Source organism: Neltuma alba, unplaced genomic scaffold, assembly GCF_004799145.2.
Source record: "Neltuma alba isolate B1F8T4 unplaced genomic scaffold, ASM479914v2 tig00012131_pilon, whole genome shotgun sequence".
Classification (NCBI taxonomy): Eukaryota; Viridiplantae; Streptophyta; class Magnoliopsida; order Fabales; family Fabaceae; genus Neltuma; species Neltuma alba.
The window spans coordinates 149,859-176,772 of NW_021636683.1; the positions used below are offsets into that span (position 1 = coordinate 149,859).

At 31.5% G+C, this 26,914-nt stretch overlaps 2 protein-coding genes across 3 annotated transcripts; both read left to right on the plus strand.

Moving 5' to 3' along the window:
• The first annotated feature begins 447 nt into the window (after positions 1 to 447).
• Positions 448 to 26,914, plus strand: LOC114723306 (U-box domain-containing protein 9-like). 2 transcript variants are annotated; one of them, XM_028909501.1, is made up of 4 exons: positions 448 to 453; positions 15,660 to 15,666; positions 23,634 to 23,672; positions 25,596 to 26,914. In XM_028909501.1, the coding sequence occupies exons 3-4, from the start codon at positions 23,640 to 23,642 to the stop codon at positions 26,682 to 26,684; spliced, it is 1,122 nt and encodes a 373-aa protein (XP_028765334.1). In that variant the 5' UTR covers positions 448 to 453; positions 15,660 to 15,666; positions 23,634 to 23,639; the 3' UTR covers positions 26,685 to 26,914. The 2 variants fall into 2 exon arrangements, with proteins under 2 accessions (XP_028765334.1, XP_028765333.1); XM_028909500.1 differs by lacking the exons at positions 448 to 453; positions 15,660 to 15,666 and having other exon boundaries at positions 23,256 to 23,672.
• On the plus strand, positions 8,959 to 9,997 carry LOC114723288 (uncharacterized). The gene has a single exon (XM_028909482.1). It carries the CDS (start codon positions 8,959 to 8,961, stop codon positions 9,862 to 9,864), a length of 906 nt encoding a protein of 301 aa, XP_028765315.1. The 3' UTR covers positions 9,865 to 9,997.

The following is a 26,914-nucleotide window of genomic DNA, read 5'->3' on the forward strand; positions in this document are numbered from 1 at the left end:
ATACGAATCAAGAAAAATTACTTAATATATTCAAAATCACATTGTTTTTCACAAACATTCTCGCTCTTCTCTCTAACTATAGTGTCAGCTAGCGGAAGACGTCTGTATTTATTTCATATTTAGTATTATCAAATCATATATTTAAACATATTATTAGACACAATTAAGGATAACCAATGAGGCACTTACAGGCTTTAGTAAGCGGAGGCACTTTGCTCCCTCACTTTTGCAAAAATTGCATACAAAACATGTAAATTTTACTGTTTTTATAAGCCCCAATGACTTTAATATTTGGAGTCTGCTAAATCAGAACTCTAATATTCTGCTGTTCTGCATCCTTAACGTAGGGTCTTGGGTCAGCTATTAGGGATAATGTTCAAACAAAAAAAATTTCCCACGTGTAAATTGGCTTAAGAATATTACACTTGCTTGAATTAATTTGCATTCGAATTCGTTGGGCATAATTTTGGAGAATATGCTGCTTACAGAGGAATCAATCAATTAGGCCATCATGTCCAATCAATGAACTAATGAATTTGGAGAATATGCCCTTTGCAAAGGGATCAATCAAATCCTCTCATGTAAATTTCACTTCTCTTGTGCCTAAAATTCTTCAAATAAGAAAGAGAATTTCATTTTTTTGAATTAAAAGATGATTGATTCTTTTTTTTGCATCAAACTTGTACCTTTCTTTTTAACTATCTTTTGTCTCTAGTAAGTTTCATTTTCTTCCTTGAGTATCTTATTGACTATTGGCTTGGTTTGGATGGTAGGAAAAAAAAATAAGAAAAACATCTTGTTCTTTATTCGACAATTTCTAATCTCTAATGGACCTCTAAATAGAATTCGAACCCAAATGAAATTCTGATCACTTTTTTTTTTTAAATAAAAAAGGATGGAGAGAATACTATGAAGAAAAAGTTTTAAACAGTTTGTTCTTATAATATTTTTCTTCCATCCAAACTAAGTGTTACTTTGGTTTTAGGAGCCCCTGTTTCAAAATTCATCATTTGATGCATTGAATTCATTAAAGAGATTTTTGTTCAATTTAGCCTGTTTTTCCTATATAGCACCTTTTTGTCCCTTTAACCTATAGCTTGTTTCATTTCTATCTCATAAAAGAACCTGCAAGTTGCATGATTAAAGTGAATGAACAACTATTATATCAACATTCACATGAAAGTAAGATTTAAAGGCATAATATATGCTCAAAGTCTATCTAAAAAGTTGTAACTTCACCTAGGCTCCTAAAAGTAAACTTTATAAAATTATACTTCTATTATATGATTTCAATATACCTTTTGAGTTGATTTGAATAATATTTAGAATAGGAAAGTATTTTTTCGTTTTTACTTAAATGTAAAAAATTAAAAACTTTATATTTAGGTGATGAAATGATAAATTGAAAAGAATATTGGACCAATCCTTAAAAATCCTTTAGTGAATATTTTGACGTTTTCATTCTCTTTTTCTAATTATTAGCACATATTTTTTTGGTATGTCTTTAAGTTAATAAATGTTTTTCTACTTTTTCAATTTTAAAATATGGAATGTAGAACAAAATATATCATTGGTCACAAAAAAGCGATATGTCTTCATAATGTCGTGGGTTATTAGAAACGATGATGACATTTTTCAACATCCTTGTTTGTGAATTGTCTGTAGGTACAATCATTTGATCTTGAACAGGTCAACACAATTATAGTACATATTACCTTTGTTATTTAATATAAGAACTCAAAATTGATTAAGTTAGTTAATTATAATAGGCTTTCTAAATTATTTTTTTAATAATGTGTATTAAAATTATTTTTTGGCAAAAATCTCTTATAACTAATAGGGATGTTTTAGAAAATAAATTGTAATTTATTTTTAATTAAAATTCATATGTTAATTCTTTCTAAGCGTCGCTCACATAAATTCCATGTTTTAAAATGTGAACGCTTGCATCCTTGCTAACATCCCAAGTTTTTGCTCCTTTGTTTTAGATGGTAGAAGTTGCAATTTCGAATCTCTAACTTCGTATAATTATATAAGTTTTTAGTTTGTTTCTTTAGATTTTTTTTTTTAAAAAAAACGTTTTCAGTGGTTTTTTTTGGCTTAACATAAGTATCCCCTTATTAGAATTAGAAGTAATGTTATTTGATGTACTATCGTGTATTATATATAGACGCCACTCCTAATAAAAATTTGAATCTTAACTTGTTATGTTATAAAGGGCTAGTTTCTTCCGCTATTCAGTCGCTTAATTCTAATACAATTAGTCTCACATGATAATTTTTTGGACAATCATTCTTATTTTAAAAATTAAACTAAATGTATCAGTATTTAGTAATGTTTTGTTAATGCTTAAAATTTTTAAATTAGCATTTTTATTAGCTGTGTTAGGATTAGAAAGCTAAAGAAACACTTTATAAAATTAAAGGATTAAAGTGACACTTTTGTATTTTTAAATCTGTTATTGAGACGGTACTTTGTCTTATTCTTATTTAAAAATTATTTGTTTGATTTAAAATAATATCCCCCAGCTAAGGGGCTCGGTTTTATATTTGTCGTGATTATGGCAATGGGAATAAAATAAGGGCCTAAGCAGCTTCCTTAATCACCATTTTCAAAGTTACTTTGAAAATAATAATTAAAGTATACTTCAATCATTATCCCTATTGGCATGTTCCTTTTCATTAAAAAAAAAAAAAAAGACATTCAATGTTAGGCGCTTTTTCCCCTCTTCCCATTACTGTGTTTTTAAAATTAATAATTAATCAATCAGATCAGAATAATTCACTTGCTCCAATGCCCTGTCGCTCCACTAATAATAATTTATTTCTTTAAACTCTCAACTCACCCATCTGTTACTATCTCTAATATTAATTATAAGAATTAGTTAACTAATTTGAGGAGATTGAGAAAAGAAGTTAAGTTAGTTATTTATAATAAATATGTATTGTTTTTTTAAAATATCTTTATTAATCAAATGTATTGGTGAAAACTACCATTGTTAGAATAACTACTTTAGGAAAAAAAATATAAATATGAAAGACAAAGTGAATTAAGTTTTTATATTTATGATCAAAATAAAAGTCAAACAAAATCTCATATTAAGGATAACGAGTATTATATTCTTAACAGAAAATTCAAATTCAACTTTAAGAGAAACGTTTGATGTTGTTGAAATACAAAACTCCGACCCCAATAACAATAAAAATAATAATAATAATAATAATACAAGTAGAATTGATATTATTTTCTTAAATAATGCTCCTCTGGTCATTAATATAAGACATATTTAACTAATTTGATTAGATTTAAAAATTTAGGTAAGTTAGTTAATTATAAAAAATATGATATGTTTTTTCTAAAACATCATAATAATCTTCCTTAATATTCTCTCTCCCTCTTCTATTTGATTATGGTTGAAAGAATATTTATAGGGATAATTTAGAAAAAATTAATAAATATGAGAAATAGATATTATATTTAAAATCAAAATTAATTCAACAATTAGGTTCTATATTAAAGACTGAAAGAGCATTGTAAGTTTATTTTTTTTTTTAACCAACTGTAGGTATTTTTGTTATGATAAATAAAACTCACACATCTAACATACTACCTCTATTCTTTAATATAAGAGTTAGTTGAAAATTAAATTTGATTTTAAATATAAAATCGTAATTCATTTTGTCTCATAAATTTATAAGTTATTCTCTAAAATATTTCTATTAATTACTTATTTAAGAGAGTTTTTATCTAAGAATAGTATGATTAAAAAGATATTTTGAAAAAATTATCTCATATTTACTACAAATAACTAATTTAACTAATTTTTTTAATCCATCTAAATTAATTAAGTATGTTTTATTATAAAAGATGAAATTAGTAACATTGTGTTTAAAATAGACGCAAGCAAAGTCCCTAGTATTATTCGACTGAAAAATTCCCAAAACCTACTTGTAGGATTAAACTTTGAACCCTACATATAAGAAAAAATTATTTTATATGTGAGTATTAATTACGATGAGAGAGAACTGGCCAAATTAAGCAGAATAATGTTTAAGTCGGATGGAATATTACTCACATATAAAATAATATTTAAAAGACTAAGTCACTTAACCCCACAACATGTCACCAAACGGCAATCCTTATCCCTCAAAACGAACCCACCCCTTATCCTCCAAGGACACCAATTGTGTCTTTTTATTTGCGTCCCTATCATTTCATTTCACTTCGGGAGACTTGTAATTAGGTCCCACTTAAAGGAATTAAATACAAAAAGATTCTTTAAAATTATGAAATTATTCTGAAGTCCTAAGAGATTTTTTTACAATAAATTTTGTTTATTTAATTATCAAATTACGTTTTTTTTTTTTAAGTTTGCATTGACAACTGAAAGAGTAGTGATTGACAACTCAGGATGCAAGGATTGACAACTATCGCGGCTGGTTTGACAATACATTTTCTCAGCATATCACATCCTAAGTTGTCAAGCCAGCCACAATAGTTGTCAATTCTTGCACCCTGAGTTGTCAACTACTACTTTTTCAGTTATTAATACAAACTTAAAAAAAATGAAGGGTAATTTGGTAATTAAACAAATAAAATTTATTGCAAAAAAGTCTCTTGGGACTTTAGAATAATTTCATAATTTCAAGGGATTTTTTTGTATTTGATTCCCTTAAATGGGACCTAATTATAATTTTCCCTTTCACTTTTGATACATCGCATGATCGCATTAAATCAATGATTTTTTTTTAAAAAAAAAAACAGGTCGGTTATTAAATTGATAAAAATGTCAATCCATTATTAATTAAAAAGTAGGGAAAATTTCACTGTAGGACCGCACAAGACAATTAATCTCAAAGAGCCCCCAAAACTTTCTGAAACCTCACTGCAGGACCAAGGGGCCAATCTGATATTAATTCCACAAATGAAATGACGCCACTGCCCCTAGTAGGAGGGAACAAGTGCGGGAGAGTGCATTTGCAATGAGAACTAGCCAATTTGCAGAATAAATACATATGTTCACACGTGGAATCAGTCCGTTCACATGTGGACTGGTTCACCTGATGCATGTGTCCGTGAGGGAACAAGTGTGGGAGACGCATTTGCAAGGGGAACTAGCAAATTTGCAGATGAAATACATATATTCACACGTGAAATCAGTCCGTTCACATGTGGACTGGTTCACCTGATGCATGCGTCCATGAAGGAACAAGTGCGGAAGAGCGCATTTGCAAGGGGAATTAGCCAATTTACAGAATAAATACATATATTCACATGTGAAATCAGTCCGTTCACATGTGGACTGGTTCACTTGATGCATGCGTCCGTGAGGGAACAAGTGCGGGAGAGCGCATTTGCAAGGGGAACTAGCCAATTTGCAGAATAAATACATATATTCACACATGGAATCAGTCCGTTCACATGTGGACTGGTTCACCTGATGCTAAGGGTAGTGGCGTCATTTCGTTTGTGGAATTAATATCAGATTGGCCCCTTGGTCCTGCAGTGAGATTTCAGAAAGTTTTGGGGGCTTTTTGAGATTAATTGTCTTGTGCGGTCCTACAGTGAAATTTGCCCTAAAAAGTATCTTATTTTTAGTAAAAATTGAAGAGGACTTAACAAAATTTCTACTCATCATTTCAAAATATAAGTCATTTTAAAAGAAAGAAGTTTTGTTTTACATATCCTTCTAAAAGTTCCATACAATACTTTTTGGTATTTTTTTATTATACTCTTATTTATAATCTTAATGCACCATTTATAAGTACGCTTGTTCCTTTGTTTCTATTTATTTTATTATAAAAATGTAAAATTAACTATGTCATGTATTGAGTGTAGTTCTTAATGTTGTGGGTGAAAAAAAAAAAGTTCTTAATACCATGGAAACCTTAGAAGATGTAATGGCAGATAATGACTGGAGAATATTTGTTTGGCATGTTATTATGAAATCATGGAATGGAATTTATATTTTATCTGAAAATAAATATAAAATAATTTTTTTTGTCAATTCTATGTGGGCCAAAAAAATGAAGAGTATAAATGTTTAAATATTGATATCAGCAAAACTGATAAATCGCCAGAATTTTTTTGTTTTGACCTGATCATACCACAGCACCTTTCTTTCTTAGAAATGGATTCTAAAAATGGAACACTACTACTTACTATCTATCCTGTTTTATGTCAGACCCAATTAAACTTTTTGTTATTAATTTATTATAGTATAGATAATTTTTTTAAAAAGATATATATTAAATAAGGATAAAATTGGAAAGTTATTATATTTTAATAAAAAATTAATACAATTTAATTTTTTTTAGAAACACAATAAAAGTGTTTTATAAATAAAACTGAAAAAATAACTTCTTTAATCTCCCAATAAGTCAACTCATCTTATATTATACTATCTTTAGTTCTAATTATAAGATTTCATTACTAGAGCTAATATTGAAAAGGGATAGTATTAGGGAAAATAACAACAAAATACCATCTAAATTTCAAAAAGACAAATAAGGCACCTGAATAAGCAAAATGACATCTAGGGGATTGGGTACCAATCTGGAATTCAGATTTTTTGCCAAAAGACCAAAATGCCCTGTCTGAAAATGAGAGAAAGGAGAGAGGAAGACCGACGCAGTGAGAGAAAGGAGAGAGGAAGACCGACGCTGATGAAATGCCGGAAGAAGGAAAGAAGAATGTTGGAAATGCTATTATCTTACTCCTTCGCATCACCATTCTGTAGAGATTGTTGATTTGGTGGGTTTTGGTTGTGGGAAAGAGGATTTGTAGTGAGAGAGGGAGTGAACCTGTGGGAAAGATGAAGCGGAAATCAGAAAACAATGGCAAGCAATTACGTAACGTAACTGCTGTCATATGCCTACTGGTTTTTGGTAAATCCCATTACGTGAATGGTAAAGTTTACTATACATGTAGTTAATTATGAATTTTACAAAATACATATTGTGATTTATAATTTTTGTAGTGAAAGTGACTGCTTTGTTAATGGGTTTTGCAACCTGTTTTCAGGAGATAAACAACTTGTTTGTAAAAACTAATAAAATCACGCTAAATTTGACAAAACGTATAGTGGGATTTACAACTTCCGTAGTAAAAATGACCACTTATTCAATAAGTTTTGCAACTTGTTTTCAGGGGATGGGCAGCTTGTTTCTAAAAACTAATAAAATTTCATACTAAATTTGACAAAACACATAGTAAGATTTACAACTTTCGTAGTGAAAATGATCATTTCTTCAATGGGTTTTGTAACATGTTTTCAAGGGATTGGCAACTTGTTTCTAAAAACCAATAAAATTCCATACTGAATTTTACAAAACATAGAGTGATATTTACAACTTTTGTAGTGAAAATTACCACTTATTAAATGAGTTTTGCAACCTCTTTTAAGGGGATGAGCAACTTGTTTCTAAAAATCAAAAAAATTTCACGTTGAATTTTACAAAACACATAGTGATATTTACAACTTTTATAGTGAAAATGACCACTTCTTAAATGGCTTTTGCAACCAGTTTTCAGGGGATGAGCAATTTGTTTCTAAAAACCAATAAAATTTCACGTTGAATTTTACAAAACATATACTGGGATTTACAACTTTTGTAGTAAAAGTGACCACTTTGTTAATAGGTTTGCAACATATTTTTGGAGGATGAGTAACTTACTTTTCACCACCAATAAAATTTCACACTGAATTTTACAAAACAAATAATGTGATTCACAACTTTTATAGTGAAAGTGACTACTTCTTCAATGGGTTTTGTAAACCTGTTTTCACCGGAAAGGCAACTTATAAGCATAAACAAATCATTCAGTGAACGTGTACCTGAAGTACGTCACAATAAACATTAAACTATTAACTTTCATAATTAACTACATGTATAGTAAAATTTACCATTCACGTAATGGGATTTACCAAAAACCAGTAGGCATATGACAGCAGTTACGTTACGTAATTGCTTGCCATTGTTTTCTGATTTCCGCTTCATCTTTCCCACAGGTTCACTCCCTCTCTCACTACAAATCCTCTTTCTCACAACCAAAACCCATCAAATCAACAATCTCTACAGAATGGTGATGCGAAGGAGTAAGATAATAGCATTTCCAACATTCTTCTTTCCTTCTTCCCGCATTTCATCAGCGTCGGTCTTCCTCTCTCCTTTCTCTCACTTTCAGACAGGGTATTTTGGTCTTTTGGCCGAAAATATGAATTCCAGATTGGTACCCAGTGCTCTATTTGTCATTTTGCTTATTCAGGTGCCTTATTTGTCTTTTTAGAATTCAAGTGGTATTTTATTGTCATTTTCATATAGTATTACTTATTTTTTGAATCCTTAATATTATTAGATCTAATTTTTAATTAAAAATTGTCATTAAAAAACATTTTCATCAATATATAGTCAAAGTCTTCAAACAGTAACAACAACGGTGGTTACGAAATTGGTCGTCATCCTAAAATTTTTACGAGTATTTCATATAATAATAATAAGAGCAGGTATGTTGTGTGGATGTGTTCATCCACGTGCCGTGCTCGTGCATACTCACCTTTCTCTCACCAACACACGGTGAAATCACACTCCTACACGTCACCAGCTCGCATATGCTCCGGCATCTATGTATCTCCCTTCCGAATCCAACCCGCATATCCCTCTGTTACCCATTCCACATTTCTCTCTCTCATTAATCTTCCACCTCTGCCCAGGTAATTTCCTTAGAATATTCTCCAGAAAATTCCTCCAACTCCACTAAACCCATCATCATCTCCTTTATAAGAACCACCTAACCTTCACGTTTTTCTGAATTCAGAGTGAAGTTGACTCTCGAGTGTCGAGCCCTAACCACATAATATAGTTCTTCAATCATGCTTTCATCTGGGCACCAAGTATTTGCCTTTGATCTGTTTTAGAGTTGGGTTTTCGGTTTTGATTGTTTTTGTAGCTCGAATCAATGGTGGGGCTTGCGAGAAAGAAGCGGGTCACTGACCCTCTCGACGACGAGGCTAAGGCCCGTCTTGTTGGAGCTGATCTCCGGCGATTGAGTTACGGGAGCAGCGGGAGCGAACATTCCGGCGATGGTGACGGGGACTCGCCGTGTCTTTCCGAGCTTGTGCTTGATTTCCTGGAGGACAACGAGGATGAGTGTAAGCCGGTGACGAATGAATTGGATCCGGATCGGGTCGATCTCGAGGACGATAGATCGGAGCTGGTTGACGATATGATACTCAGATTGAGTGTCGCGAACAATGTGGATTCTCACCGGAAGCTTCTTCTGACGCATGTTTCGGAGGCGATAGAGAAATTTGCGTTTCTTCGTGGAAACGTTTCGGTGTTCCTGCGAAATGTGATGGCGTTTCTGAGAGAGAAAGGGCACAATGCCGCGATTTGCAAGACCAGGTGGGATTCCTCCAGTGGAGTCACCGCCGGTAACTATGAGTTCATCGACGTGATCCAATCCGATGCGTCATCGTGGCAGAGCAACAGGTACTTCGTTGACGTCGGATTCGCCGCCCAGTTCGAGATTGCTCGGCCGACGAGCAAGTACTCCGAGATTCTTTCCTCTCTGCCAAGCATCTTCGTCGGCAAGGCGGAGGAACTGAAGCGTATCGTTCAGGCCATGTGCAACGCCGCAAAGAGGTGCTTTCGGAGTAGAGGGTTCTCTGTGCCGCCGTGGAGGAAAAACCGGTACATGCAGAACAAATGGTTCGCGCCGTATCGACGAACAACGAATCCAGTTCAGGGAAACACAGTTCCTCCCGTTGTTCCGGCCGTTACTGGGGCCAATTGCAGATTAGTTGGATTCGACGACGTGAGTTGTGAGGCCAGACACGGTGGCGTTTTTGTCCGGACGAGATGATAGAGTGGCAAGTTTTTGTAAATATTTTGGGTGCCCAGGGCAAATCTGTGAAATCGATGCGCCCTTTTTTTGGTTGAGGACTTTAATGTTAATTGAAATAAAAAATTAATAATAGTTAGTGGATAATTCATAATTGCGTAGTGAATGCGGCGAATCCAAATCGTTTGTTTGTTAAGCGGCGAATGGGGGCCTGGATCACATGCAAACGCGGCCACTATAAACTCCTGACATGAAACTCCTAGACTTGTCTAGATTCATCGAACTTAGTGATTTTTTGTGATGATCATAAAAGGACAAATAGAGTGGGACCCATGGGACAAGTGGAGTAATGATTTTCCAGGGAGGGTAAAAGCCTGAGATGAATTTGATAGGATAATAATGGATGACGTGGCGAATCTGAGAGACATTATATTTTATCTATTTTCGATGTGACAAGTGGTGTCGGGACTCGAGTGTGTACATTGTTTGATTAGTGGGTAATGAGAGGACAGCTGGCACTCAGTGTGGGGCCCAACTTACGATTTTTTTTTTCAATTGATTAAAGTTGGCCGGAGAAGAAAAACAAAGGTTTGGGGTAGTTGGATAATGTTTAGTTTAGTTTAGTTTAGTTTAGTTAATTAAATGGCAAGGTTTTCCTTATTTTAAATATTTTTTTATAAGTGTTTTTTTTTAAATTAAACCATAGTGAAAAAGAATATGCACTCTCGAATTATAATATAAGGTCATAGATATCTTTAACTTTGGTAGCCGGTTCAGGGAAAGGACGAGGAGTTTGCTTATGATCGAGACGGGTTAAATCAATCCTTACATAATCCATGGTCAAACTTATTTCGGTCAATTTTTAATTACTTGACCACACCTGGTTGTTACATTCATCAAGTTTAACGTGTTGAGGGGTTGACATCATTGTTAGCCTCATAATCAAATTTTGATTTTGGATTTTGTTGTTTCACATTGTTGGTTTTAGTATCTATAATTTTTCATAATGATTTGGTTCGAGTTTAATGACCAGTCCTTGCCTTTTAATAGTTTTAGATATTACTTATATCAAGTTTTTCAATCACATATGATTATGTGTCATATTTTTGAAATATTAATACTCTTCCGGTCCTTAATATAAGGCCCATTTAACTAATTTGATTAGATTAAAGAAGTTAGGTAAGTTAGTTAATTATAAAAAAATGACACATTTTTCCTAAAATACCATAACTATCTTTTTTAATACCCCTTCTTCCTCTTCTACTTGATTATGGTTGATGGAGTATCCATAGGGGTAATTTAGAGAAAATTAATAAATATAAGAAATGGGTCTTAAATTTAGGACCAAAACCAACTCAAGAATTAGGTCCTATATTAAGGACCGGAGGAGTATTTAATTATAAATCTAAATGAAGAAAAAAAAAGACACATAGCATGTGTAATTAAAGAATTTGATATAATCGATATAAGGAACTCAATGTAAGTTTTTCTCTTTAATTTTTGTCTATATAGTTAAACTTAGATTAAGTTCTCATAAAACTATAAGGATCAAAACTAACTATTTGAAATTGTAGATATCAAAATTCAATCAAATTATACGGATGAGCAATGATATTAAATTAATCACATATAATCGTGTGTTATATTTTTGAAATATTAATATTTAATTATAAATCTAAATGAAGTGAAAAAAAGATACATCGTATGTATAATTAGATAATTTAACATAATTAATATAAAAAACTCAAACGTAAGTTTCTTCCTTTAATTTTTGTCTATATAGTTAAACTTAGAACAAATTTTATAAAACTATAAGGATCAAAATTTCTATTTATTTCGTGAAGGTTGTGGAGTCAAATTCACACATTTAACGTGTGAACTCTAAGTAGATTAGAAGTATATTATAGTAGTAGTGTTACGTGGTAAACGATAAGCTCAAGGATGTCCGATATGTGGATAAATGATATGTACAAGAACAAGTGGCCAGCTGAGAAATATCATCACCTACCGATCCAATTATTTCAATATATAGTCATTTAACTTGTTATTATGATAATATTTTTAATTCAACTTGTGGAATAAGGGGTGGGATCATTTTGAGGGACAAGGGTTGCCATTTTGGCAATGTATATTGTAGGGTTAATTGATTTTTTTTTTGAAAAAAATAATTATATTATATCTAGTACTCCTCCGATCCTTAATATAGAACCCAAATGTTGAGTTGGTTTTGGTTCTAAATATAAGACCCATTTTTCATATTTATCAATTTTCTCCAAATTACCCATATAGATACTCCCTCAACTATAATCAAGTAGAAGAAGGAGAGGGGGTATTAAGAAAGATGATTATGATGTTTTAAGAAAAACGTGTCACATTTCTTATAATTAATTAACTTACCTAACTTTCTTAATCTAATTAAATTAGTTAAATAGGTCTTATATTAAGGACTGGAGGAATAATATTGCTCAAATTCAAACATTATCACAGTAACGCTCTTAATTCAGTTAACTTTTTTTTAAAAAAATATATAAGATCCAAACTACCAACATTGGTTATCCAAGTCTAATGTCTACTGGAATAGACTATTATTAATTGTTACATATTACTTTTTTCTTCTTTTAAAAAACATTGCCAAATCAAGTTTCAGTCCCTATCTCAACGACGGGATCAAATTGACTAAGGAACCATTTTTATTTAAATATCAATAACGGCATGGATTTTACCCTAGAAAATGTAAACCCATTAGGAACAACATTATGTGGCATTGTGTCAAATGTATGGGATAAGTCTCAAATAAGCTGGGATCATTCTTATGAGTCATATTGATGGCAACATATTTTATTATATTATATACTTAGCTTATTTCTTTAACTTTCAATCTCTTTTACAGTTTTGACAAGCAAATTGGTTCTTATCTGGTGCCATAATTTAGGTTGTGAAGTTTAAGGGAAAGATAATGAAGGTTAAAAATGGATTAGCCTTGAAAGGTGCTTAGCCCATTTGGCAACGTCTTTAATCAAACCAAGATTTGTTTATTATTATTTTTAGGAGTGTTCTACTAATAAAGTGGCAAAGTTAAATTTTAGGAGTTCTTCACGCATAATTATTATATAAATGTGATATGATTTTGTTTTGCTTTGTCTTTTTTTTTTTAATTATAAAGTGTTTGGTTGACATATCGAAACTAATAACTTTATAATTTTGTGTCACAAAAATCTGCACATGAATAAAAGGTGGTTGTGGGTTTAATTCCACTTATCCGTCTAAATCTTTCTTTTAAAAAAAGGTCCAAACCATGGGTAAGTGAAAAACAAGAGTAGAAGTGATGAAGATGGTCACGTTACTTTCATAAATGGTTAAGAAGCCAAACATATCAAAATGAAAATCAAGTTTTTTTAAAATATATATATATTCCCTCATTTAGTTTGGATCATACCAACAAACTAATTTTTTTTTTTTAAAAAAAAAGAGCATGAAATTTAGAGGAAGTAGCCTAAATCCACTAGAAAGAACAACGTGGCAATGAATCATATGGATTGGATAAGGCTCATGAACTGGGACCATTGATGTGAGTCATATTGATGGCAACATATTTTGTCGGTCAAAACCTCATTTTTCCTCTTCTTTTTTGTTTTGTTTTGCTAGATGTAAATATTCTCTCATTAAAGACAATCATATTAGACACTATCAGCTATTAAATATGAGTATCTTTTCAGTGAAGATCTAAATCTTAGTTTGTTATATTGTGAGAAATTAACTTATTCCGATAGATCCAACTCCATTAGTGGTTATCCTCATTTTCATTTCTTATGTTACTTTTTTTTTCCCTCCTTGACCGGGATTTTTACTTCTTGAGTTTGAATCCTGCGTTATTATATTGTTGGTCCAAAACAAAGGTGTTTATTATAAGAAAAACAAGTTTATCGGGAAAAAAAAATCCAACATTGTACTTATTTATTCTATAGCTTTTTCTGGATCTTATCCAAAAATGTTCATGGGTTATGACATAGAGGAGATAATTAGTCATAAGTTATTTTTAGGAGTTATTAACAAAATCTGAACTAAAAAAATTATTTTGGTTCAAGAGAATTTGAAGAAATTAATAGGAATTAAGTATTTTGATGTTTTACTCGCACAGTTTCTGACCATGGGTATTAAATCCCATCTCAATGTTTCTTGTGATATATAAGAAGAAGAAGAAGAAGAAGAAGCTTCCGACAGTTTTTATTCTCTGTTGTCTGACAAACAATGGAGTATATTCAATTATTTTTTAAAAAAATATTACTCAAACTGTTCAAATATAAATTAATGAAAGTGACCTTGTGTGCAATTACTCAACATTAACACATTTGTCGTAGAGTTTTCAGCATTTTGTATTATTTCTCTGGGTTGATTTATCTGCAACTTGTCCTTTTCCGGGAAATCACAGAGATGAATAAATGGTAACTCTAACTTTCAACATCAAAGAAGCCCCTAGAAAGAAGAAGAAGAAGGTAAAAATGAACTCACGAATGTTTAATCAAATTGATCAGTCCCATTTGTTTAATTAACAACATATATATGACTTTGATTAGGACAGGCAAATAAATAATTAAATCAAATAAAACAAGTAAACAACAGTTGGTTTGAGTTAATTTAAAAAATGATGAAGCAGCGTCTAAATTTAATGTATCCTTTTGTTTCAAAAATATTTCGCAATATAACGTAATAATGCGTCACCAAGTAACATTTAAGTAAATGTTTAAGATGATTTATAATTTTTTTTGGGCCAACGTTTAAGATGATTTATAAATTGAACTAATAACTGATTGATATTTAACTTTTATACTAATGATTCGGCCCATAGGTATTTTCGCTCCTAAATTATTTTGCTAGAAACATTGATTATCTTAAATTATTTATTAATAAAGCAATGAGCCAATCCAAAAGCATGAAATGAATTGATTAGCTAATTATTGCATTTTTGGTCTTGTATTGTAGTCACACTTGGAAATCAAATTCTACACAAGAAACTATCACGATTTGAAATTATATAGGTCAAAAACAAAGTTGAATTAAAATATTAACGTAACACTGTCAATAAGCTATTAGTTATGATGATAAATGAACAAATGATTTTACCTCTGTAAGGAAGAAAACACAACTTTAAACCTTGAGAAGCACACTTGTTGAGAGCGTTTTAACCTTAATCCTTCTAAATCGACAGAAATTAGTCTCAAGTTTAAAATAACTTAAAGATATTCTAAATATTAAACGGATCAAGAGGAGCTCTCGGTGGTGATGCCCGAGTTGCTGGCTCTGAATGTCTCAGTTCATTTTCTCTGTCGTGTTTTTTTATTTTTTTGCCATCTATTTTCTCTGTCGATAAACCTGTTTCTTTCGTCATATATATAAAAAAAAAGTAATTAATCAAAATAGGCTAGTTTTCATTCAAGACATACCCCTATGTAAGCCATTGGTGCAGCATCCCCTGGTTTAATTCCAGTCCAAAGCATACCACTCTTGATCTTTACTGCTTTTTTTTTTTTTTTGTCTTCTGTTTTCTCCATTCTGATTGTAAATTTCCTCCTTATATTTATGTTGTCTTGTGCCCTCGCTGTTACGGGAAGAATTCTTTTAATTTGGAGAATACAGCTTTTTATCATGTACATTAGAATAACTCTTAATAAGAGAAGGTGTCTTTAGACATGGCTCGAATTAGATTCTCCGCAATAAAAAAAATATCACATTCAACTCTGCAACATTTAAACAACAAAAATAGCCACTCAAAAACTATCACACACTACTATAAAATATGTATATGTTATTTTCATCAGTTCTGGGGTCTTTTTTTTCATTTTTTAATTCTGGTCCTTGAGAACATTGAGATTATCAAAGTAGGTATGGTAAGAAGCTAAGCTGGTGTTTCTGAACATATCGCCAACGTTCATGGTACTCCAGCATGGACAATTATATTGGACACATAATCCCTTGTTGAAAATAGTTTATTGTTTCGAACCTCTTTTCCAGACTGTACAAGTTATTTGCGACTCTGCGAACCTCTTTAGCCTATGAAAGAAATACAAACATCATTTAATTTAAGCAAATATTTCGTGCCAGAAAATTGAAACGTTGTTTCTAAACTTCTGCTGCCACCATCAAATCTGATTTGATTTTTTTTTTTTGGTGACAAGGTTTGATTATTTTAAATAGAGCACTTAGTAGCTATATGAGCCCATTCCCCACGCATAACCCATTAATTCCTCATTCCAAATTAATGCCCAGACCAATTAATTCAGGGAGGGGGGGATAATGCGCGGTTCTATGTAAGCAATCCAATCGGTCTCATAACAAATTAGGAGCATCCAACATCCAACGACAAGTTCCAGTCTAAGAAGTAATAAAGACATGTTTGTTTCTCAATTGTTGTGGTACTTTTTTTTCATGATCAGATTGCTTATGTAAGACTGCGGGATGATCTTCTCATTAGTAGGTTTCTGGTGACAGTATCTCCATATGAGGGAGCATAAGATGTTAAAAATGGTGGTTTTCAGAGGAACTGTACAACTTAGTTGTATGAGTATGACGAATCAATGTGAAGAAACAGAATGCATTTAGCAAAATGAACGTGGAATGAAAAGAAGAACTGAAATGGATTTTCGTGCTGGCTCTCATATCAACTATTCATGTTACTAACTGCTAAGGTTCTGTTTGGTATGAGTAAAATTAAATGGAAGGAAGGAGAAGGGGGAAAAAAATTTTAATGAGTTTGATTTAAAAAATTAAAATTTTTTAATTAATTTATTATTTTATTATTTTACAATTTCTTTTTGTTAAAATTTTAGAACCCCACTTTTTTAATTTTTTAAATTGTACTCATTAAAATTTTTTCTTTCCTTTTTTCTATTTCCCTAGTACCAAACAAACATAGGGTGAGGTAGCATTACAAGATCACAAGTTCACAACATAAAAATGAAAGTTTGAAGAGATCATATATAGTCTAAGAAGCTGCCAACATCATTTCCATCAGAGGAAGATATGAGAGAGCGTTAAGTACAAATACATAACCCAGAAGGCCTGGAAAATAGAAGACCGAAATGTTGTGAATTGTGAAAGAGACTTTAGGAGGTTTCTGGATAATCGAGACGGGGAAGGATATATAGTTGATGGCATATACTATTTTAGTCCCATTATTACATTTTAAAGTCGAATATATTATTTTATTTTATTTTTATTATTGTGTAATATGTTGGGGCTGACTTATAAAAAGGATGAGAAGAGTAATTTAAAGAATTTGGGAATTAATATAGATAAATAAACAAGATGAATCGCTATCTTCTTTTGCTGTTTTGCAAATTTTCATTTCTCTTTCATTTTCATTATTTCTCTATTGTTTATTATTATACTTTATTAAATTTTCCTTCGTCTTGAATGATAATCATCTAACAGAATATTTATGGACATTCGCGCTTGGGCTTCAGTTGAATCACGCATACCATTTTTGCACCTTGGTCCTTCGTTTAGTAAGGGTGAATCATACAATTTGTTTTTAATATCACACTAATCCTATCTATATAGACTTCTAATAACTTTTTTAAGGGTTAATACTGCTCCTTATCTTTATTTTAATTTTGATTCTTATAGTTTCAAACTACAGATTTTGTTTCTGTAAATTTCTTTTCACCTAAAGTGTCAATCCCTTATTTTAATAAGGACACAGATCATTTTACTTCTTAAGAGATCAAAACATATGATTTGAAATTATAAGAATTTAAAACAAAATAAAGGCTTTATTGTGTGGCTTAAGCTGTATAGGAATTTTTGAATCCAAGAGTTAAGAATAATAAATTCTTAATTACTAAGAACAGAGAAACCACTTAAAATAACAAAACAGATTATATTTGTCAAGAAATATTTGTATCCATTTTTTAATTACAAAAGATTCGTTTTTACTTTTAAGACTTAAAATACACTGTCCTAAAACAAAAGGACATATTTTACAAGTCCTTCATAAAGTTAAAATTGTATCAAAATTATGTGTCTCCTAAATCCTTATAATACACACACCTTATAAAATGAATAAATAAATAAATAAAAGACAGTTATATAATTTTGATACAATGTAAAAAAGTCTGTATAATTTAATTTTTAAAATGAAACACACCAGGTTTTGTTTGTTCCTGCAACTTCCTCCATCTCCTCTCATGCTTTCAATAAGCTTAATTTGATGTTTGATCATTGATGATTATTCATCTCCTCTCATGCTTTCAATAAGCTTAGTTTATATTTGATGATCGCCTATTGATTATTGATGATTGATGATTTATTGAACAGAACATTTGTTGAGCATTTTTGTTGGCCCATCATTTTGGCATATCACTATGCTCTTATTAAAACGTTGAAATTCAAGAACCTTGCTAGTTGATTTTTCAGATTTGTATTTGATTAAATATCCTTCTTTAAAATTTTCTTCTTGTGATTTCTTATCTTCTTTATTTTTTTCTCTATTCTGACTTTTTTATACCTTGTTTAGTATTCAATTTTGTTTGCATATGTATGCATATTTGTGTCTTTTTGCACAACTGTTCTTTTGATTTCTTTGTATATACATGCTGTAGTAATATAAATGAGATTTACTACTACTTTTAAGCTATAGGACAAGCAAAATTTAGAGTTCAAATTCTAGAAAATGGTAAATTTTAAATTCTGGAGATATGGACTACCTTCCATTATATTTATACGAACAATAATTTTGTTCAAATATTACAAGTGGCGTTTCAAATTTGCAACAAATAGCTCTGACAGTTTAGTAACAATTGGTATCCCGCATGATCATATTTACTGTTCATTTGATATTTATATTTATATTTTCTTTAATTTTATCTAAGTAAATTAATAAGCAAATTAATATATTAATAATTAACTAATTAAGCCTTTAAAATGCCAACACACATTCAGATCAATTGAATTTTATGAATTTTAAGACTCATATATATATATATATTGAGAATACAAACAAAGCGACTAAATAAAACAGTATAATCAAAGAAGCTTAGACTCAAAATTATTAATATATGAGGAGTCAAAATGGAGTTGACTAAAAATGGTAATATTCTCTTATCATTCACCACCCTATAAAACTGATGTTTTGTTAACTAGCATTCTTTATATTTTATTACTCAGGCCTTTTTTTTTTTGGGTGAATTACTCAAACTCTAGCTGTACGTACAACTTTTCTTAAAGGCGCAGATCAATGGGGCAGGAGGGCTTGGTATATGTTATGGGCTTCATCATTTTGGGCCTTACGAAATTATTCTTTCGGCCCACTCTGTCACGCCTTCTGTTACTGAGGACACAAACACAGTGTGGTTATAATACCGTTTGGGGATATTAAATAGGAGTTCACATCTAACAGAAAAAGACTAATCTCTCATAATATTATGAATTGTGATTTGAATCCCCACTAGAAGAGGTGATAGTTCAATTTTGTACTTTAGCTCGTACTTGCCTCTCTATATTTAAAAAAAAAGCATATTAAATAGAAACGAAATACTCTTCTGATCCTATTTATAAATCACTTCCAGCATGTTTCACGCAGACCAAGAAAAATCTTAAACTTCATTAACTTTTATTTAAAACACAACAACTTTCTAACTTTATCCTTATTTAATATATACTATACCTCATCTAAATAAAGTCAATATATTATTAAATGAAGGATAAAATTGTACATCTATACAAATAATTTGTCTTTTTTTTTTTTGACCAGCAAATAATTTGTCTTAGTACCATATAAACAGGATCAAAAGAATCTTCTTTTTTTGCCCTATAAATAGGGTCAGAGGAGTATATATTTTATAATTTCATTAATTTTATTGATTTATGATTAATACTAACTATTCATCTTGACAAGGGAAAAAGAGCGAGAATTAATATTTATAACCTCTATGTTAGGCTTCTTTTCACTAAATTTAGAAATCACACATCAATTATTTCTTTTTAATTGCCTAATATTTTCTTCTTGTTTTTTTTTTTAAATGTGACAGTTTAAACATATGTGTTAAATTTTGAATGACACACACATATGTATGCACGTCTACTAGCTATTATTTAAATAGACAGATATTAACAGCTTAAAATAATAAATAAAATCAAACTCATAACTTCTCACTCATTTATACTTGGTAGTATAAAATTAGGGGGCGTGTTTAAATGTCACATTTTTGTTAACCTGATCAAGCATGTGTTAAGAGTTGTTAGAAGGGAATAAATCGGGGTATCCAAAAAAAAAAAAAGGAAGGAAATGAATCGGACGATGACACGTGTTGAAATTCTCCAGCTCATCATATACGAACACTGTTGTACTGTACTGCCACGTAAACACAAGGGGCAAGAACCAGCTCACAAGGGGGGCTGGCTTTCATTTCCCTCCATTTTCATTTTAATTATAAATAAATAAGATTAACCTATTAAATTTTAGTCATGATAATTTTAAAAAATATTTTGAAATCTCTTTCCCAAACCTGACGACCATGGACTCGGATGCAGCGGAACATAACTCAACATCAGCGGGCACGGCGGGCAAGGACCAAGGAGCCCCCACGCCTCGTGCCAGCTGTTTACGCCACGTGGGACCCCCTTACCTGCTCTGTCACGTACAGTACTTAATAATCCACCACGCAATGAGATTCTGATTGATTAAATAATCGTTCTTATATTCAATATTGAATATTTAATTTATCAATAATCAATCATCATTCATTTATAATATAAAATCAATAATAAAAAATACTATTCGCAAATTATAGGTAACATGATTAATTCTTTCCATGATACAAGTTATATGAACAGGTGTATGAAAATGAGCGCATCGTTTTTAACCATCAAAGTTTTAAAACATCTAACTCGATAATTTTGTTGTCCTGTTTATCATTATGATTGAAATTATTTTTAAACATATTTTATGAAAATCAAGACAAAACTCTTTTTATATATCTACCTCATATTTCGTAAATTATAATTAAAAAATTACTTATAAGCTATTCTAAACAGATTTTTTTAAAAAATTTTTTTGTATTGCTTGATAAACTCTTCTCACCGGCACATCTAATGAATTTTTTTTAATGAGTTCAAATGACCTCAAATATTTTCTACTGTTTTGCCTTTAGTAAAAGTCATTCCAACTCTTCTAATATCTATATATATGTTCAATACGAATTTTATTTTTTCTTATATAATTATATAGTTATCTCAACATTCTCATCTCATGTAACCTCATTTTATACGCATGTTGTTACTTTAAAGCCTAACATTTCTTACCATCTAGTTTCCCAGTGCAATAAAACTTTCATTACAAAAAGTTCTAATAACTTTTCCCCATTTAAAAAACTTGATTTGAATTCCATAATTGATCTCAAGTATCAACACTTTGCTACCTGTGGAATGGTTTAATCTTCTAATTTAACCTTCATGTCACTTTCAATTTGTCTCTTACCAAGATTGTAATGTATAAATTTTGTCTTGCTCGGATTGAAACCCTGTGACTCAAGTTTCAAGTTAACCCCTTCTTAAAGCATCATGTTAAACAAATAAGGGCTTAAAAAAAAAAGAAAAAAAAGTAAAAAAAACTGCTGAAATTGAAAATTTTGGGTTTTGACAATAATTTTTATGAAAGAGTTCCTGGATGTAATTTTTCTATTTCAGTGATTTTTTTAATGATTTTTTCAAAAAAAAAAATCCTGATTTCCACACAAACACCAAGGAAAAAGTTAAGTACTCAAGGGGGCCATAATCCTCGTTAGCAGTCCCCTTTAACTCCGAAGCGAAAGTTGAGGCAAGAAATGTGCATGTGATTTGAATTATTGACACTATTCTAGTTTGTAATATAGATATAATTATTGGGTTGATTTTTGTTTTAAATATAAGATTTTTTTTTATTTATCAATTTTTTTTAAATTATCCGCATGGATACTCCCTCAACCATAATCAAGTAGAAGAGGAAAAAGGCTATTAAGGAAGATGATTATGGTATTTTAGGAAAAACATGTCATATTTCTTATAAGTAACTAACTTACCTAACTTCCTTAATCTAATCAAATTAGTTAAATGGGTCTTACATAAGATTATAGTTGTTTTTCCTAAAATACCATAATCATCTTCCTTAATACTCATTTCCCTCTTCTACTTGATTATGGTTGAGGGAGTATCCATAGGGGTAATTTAGAGAAAATTGATAAATATAAGAAATAAGTCTTATATTTAGGACCAAAACTAACTCAACAATTGAGTCCTATATTAAAAACTGACAGAATATTAAGTATTGAATGATTGTTAAATTAATTTTTTTTATAAAAAAAAAAAGGGAAGGAAGCACAAAGTAGCTGTCAAGGGCCAAGGTGGCCTGTTTGTCAGCAAAGGGGCGTTCAATGATATCCTCAAGCTTCCTTTTCTAATCTCCAAACACGTGACTCTCTTCTATTCCCATCTCTCTTCATAAACTCCAAATTCCTCACATTCCCTCGCCCTCCATTGTCGGCACGCCATATCCCCCTTTCCATTCTTATCCTTTCCTATTTTCACAACTTTTATACTCATTGCTACCATCCATTAATATTTACAGGCATGATGGGGTCATTGTCTCTATATTGAAATGCCCCTTTTCAGAAAAATTTAAGATTCCCTAAAACAAAACAAGTCATTCATTAATTAAACATAAGTCTGCCAACAAATATTTCCTTAACTAACTCTCATTAATTTTATTCATGCATGTGAAGTAAACTTTTGTATACCCAAAATAAAACTTCTCTTGGAAATTGAATCTGATCATGTTTTTCATATTTATTATTATTTTAAACTAATTTATCTAAAATGTTATATAAACAACTAATTTAAGAAAATGATATCATATTCATTATAATTGATTAATTTATTTTACTGCTTCATTAATTTATCTAAACTAATTAAGTAGGTTGGGATATGATTGTATATATAATGACCATACATTCAATTTTTTTGCATTCAAAAATTGAACCTCCATTCTCTTAAATTCAATTTTTTTAATCTATCATAGTATATTACTATCTCCAGTTTTTAATATAAGATTTTATTTTATTTTAATTTTTATTTTAAATATAAAACCCAAATTCATATTGCTTCTCATATTTATTTATTTATTTTAAAATAATCCTTATAATAATAATAGTTCTAACTAATACACTTGATTAGTAAAGATATTTTAAAAAAATACTTATTTATTATAAATAATTAATTTTATTAATCTATTCAAATTATTTAATCAATTCTTATAAGATAGTAGCATCATTAGTGTGTGTGTATGTGTGTGTATTTATATACATACATACATATATATATATATATATATGCTGACACACATACACACATGAAAAGAACACGTAAGAGAGAGATGAAAAGGGGTATTTTGCCACTGTTATACTCTGCTTCTTCGGCATTCTCAGAAGAACGGACTCATTTCTGGTAAAATTTAAAGGGACGACCCGGATCCGCCCATGGCGAAGCCGGGAGTGTTGGAAGCTGATCCAACGGTGACGGCGAAGGCAATGGAGCTGAAGAAGGAGTTGCAGAGATTGGTAAAGTCAATTGTTGAAGATGAGAATCATTACGGCATTGAGGCCATCGATACGACCATGGAGACGCTGTCGTTGCTGAGGGAGCTGAAGCTCAGCAAGAGATCGACGACGACGTCGTCGTCGTCGTCTTCGTCACTGTCTTTGACGGTTCGCCATAAAACCGGCTTAAATTGCCCCGAAGAATTCAAATGCCCTCTTTCCAAGCAATTGATGAGAGATCCTGTCATTGTGGCTTCTGGTCAGGTTAGTGCCGGAATTTATAAATGTTGTTTTGGTATGTTAGGTTTCGCAGAAGACGCCGCAAGTATCTTGACGGAAAACCACACTCCGGCGTGTTTTTCTCTTTCTTTGAGCCAAATTTTGTTTCAGTGATGCAATTCCGAAATGTGACTTTGATCTGTTTGGTTTCTGAGAAAAATTTGCAGAGAAATTAGAGACAACCCTTTGCCCGGATTTTTTTTTTTTTAAAATTTTTGAGTAAAATGTTTTCTTTTCTTTTTGGCCAGATAACAATTTGGCAGTAATTGATAGGTGAAATATATACCTAATTACCCTTCGTTTATTTTTTTATCCTTAACGAGTTGGTTGTTCTTTTGTCAAATTATTTATTTAATTAGGTGTGTAACGAATAATGATGAGTTTTGAGAAATTAATTTTCATAAAACGTAGAAGAATTAAGTTGAATTTTTATTTTTGTTCACATGCAATTGCTTTGAGTTGAAGGCCTCAATTAGTCAATTATCAAAATATTTTTAGTTCAGTGTTAATTTTTGAATTAAAACAACGCAACAATATTAAAAGTATTTTAATAATTTATTTCGAGAGTTTATTTAGTCCTTTTTAATTTTTTGACCATCAGATTCAAGTAATTTTTTTTAATATTACTAATTTTATTGTTTCGATGATAATAAAATATAATTTTTGAAAAATGAAATTAAAAATATGCATGTATTTGTCATTCAGCAAAAGGGGATCCCACCATCGCCCCCTTATCTTGGTAATCATATATGGTTGACATCTAACCTATTGAACCGTGACAGAGATAAAGGTTTGGATGAAAATGGTTTGTCGCATTTCTTAGAATCGGATTAAAGTGAGAATATAGAATATGATTTAATAGCCTCTCTTGTACGTCCATCTTTTTTCCGGGAATTTCTGCACTTTTTTCTCCGTTAAAAAGGCTGAAAAGGGCGGAAAGATAGACAGACGAGAATTATTCGTCCTTCTTTCATCACCCAGAACCTTACAATTCTGTATTTTCTACTTAGTACATTTATGAAGATCATTTGTGTTATATTCTTTTCTGGGTTACATCAGAGGATTTGAACTCTTGAGATTACTCACATTCCAACCCATTTTTACCACTTATGTTGAGTCCCTAGCGGGTAGATCATTCATATTGCTTTAACTGAGCAAAGAACATCCAATAATAAATAATTTGAAAAAGAAGAAAACCAAAAAAAAACAAAAGAAAGGAAAAGTATGATAATACATCTCAACAACCATAGTGGAGGCAAAGAAACTGCATAGAAAAGAAAGAATGTTATCCTAGTCTTCTTCGTCTATAAAGCGTGATTCTTGATTGAGTGGAGGCCGGTGGTTGATTGTAGCTTTGTGAAAAACTTTTGACTGGATTTCCTCGAAAGAGAATCATTGAATTCTAGTGTTCTGAGCCCTTTCTTTCTGTGAATTACTGCACCCAAATTTCTTTTCATCTTCTTGTCCCAAGCCTTTTTGTTCCGTGATTGACTAGTTTAGATTGATGTTGAATGATGTTTACTAATACTGAACAAGTTTGAGAAAGTTAAGTTTTTCTTTTATCCTAATCATTAACCATTCTTTATTTTCTCTCTTTTGGGCTTAGAGCCTTAGACCCCACACACCAACTTGTTTGCTCCAGGCATACAGACATATGATAGAAGATTCTCCTGAAAAATGGCTGAACTGGACATGTGAAGTTCTTATTATCAACATTGCTTTATTTTCTTACCTCCCTTGATTAGTAGTATATGATGCCGGATTGGTGGTTTTAATTATGCAGACATATGATAGAACATTTATTCAAAAAAGGGATGAAAGTAGGAACTGATATTGAACTTGAAGTCCTTATTGAACATTTTATCCTTTTTGGGTAATTGTATATGTTAACTTGGTTTAATAATGCAGACATATGAGAGAACGTTCATTCAAAAGTGGCTGAAAGCCGGCAACCGGACATGTCCACGGACACAGCAAGTCCTCTCACACGCTGTTCTCACTCCAAATTACCTAATAAGGGAAATGATTGAGAAATGTTGTAGAACCCAAGGGTTTGAATTTTCCAACCATGTTCACTATATCAATGAGGAAGCTGTAATAGAACCAGACCATGGTCATTTTCTTTCTTTGCTTGAGAAGGCGTCTTCATCAGCACTTTCTGAACAGAAAGCTGCAGCAAAGGAGCTCCGGATTCTGACAAAGAAAATGCCTTCTTTCCGGGTATTTTTTGGTGAGTTTTCAGATGCCGTTCCCAAATTGCTTAAACCGATCTGTGGGAGTCACTCTCTTGGTAATGTTCACCCTGACCTCCAAGAAGATGTTATCACAACACTCCTTAATATCTCCATCCATGACAACAACAAGAAGCTTGTGGCAGAAACTCCCTTGGTAATTCCTCTCCTCATGAGGGCATTGAGATCAGGAACAATAGCAACACGAAGCAATGCCGCCGCCGCCCTTTTCACTTTGTCAGCTCTAGACTCAAACAAGGAACTTATAGGGAAATCTGGAGCCTTGAAGCCTCTGGTTGACCTTTTGGAAGAAGGGCATCCCTTAGCCATGAAAGATGTTGCATCAGCAATTTTTACTTTATGTGTCCTTCAAGAGAACAAGGCAAGAGCAGTGAAGGATGGCACAGTGAAGGTGATTGTAAAGAAGATTGTTGACCGGGTTTATGTCGACGAACTACTAGCCATTCTTGCCTTGCTCTCAAGTCACCAGAAGGCAATTCAGGACATGGGAGAGCTTGGAGCTGTTCCTAGCTTGCTGAGTTTAATCAGAGAGACCACTTGTGAACGAAACAAAGAGAATTGCATTGCAATCCTTCAGACTATCTGTCTTCATGACAGAACCAGGTTGAAGGAGATAAAAGAAGAAGAGAACAGACATAAAACAATCTCAGAGCTTGCACAAAACGGAACTTCAAGAGCTAAGAGGAAGGCTGGTGGAATCCTTGAGCGCCTAAACAGGGTTGTTAATATTACACACACTGCATAATTTCCCTTATCAGCATCCTCTTATTAAGGTAAATTAGTCTGTACATTCTTGATTCTTCTAAGGTTTCTGATAGTTTAAATTAGGACAGTATTTTTGCTCTGTGTATATTATCTCGTAGTCAAATAAAAGCATAACGTGTAAAATATAACGTGGAGAGTAGGTCCTTAAAAGACTTATGTTTATGGTATTAAATTATAAAATATATCTCTTGATCATTATTTTATTGGAGA

Excerpts from the sequence above, each read along its gene's own strand:
- LOC114723306 (XM_028909500.1), top strand. The coding sequence starts at position 23,349 with ATGGCGAAGCCGGGAGTGTTGGAAGCTGATCCAACGGTGACGGCGAAG. Across the intron at positions 23,673-25,595 it reads TCATTGTGGCTTCTGGTCAG|ACATATGAGAGAACGTTCAT; the intron begins GTTAGTGCCGGA and ends TTAATAATGCAG.
- LOC114723288 (XM_028909482.1), top strand. The coding sequence starts at position 8,959 with ATGGTGGGGCTTGCGAGAAAGAAGCGGGTCACTGACCCTCTCGACGAC.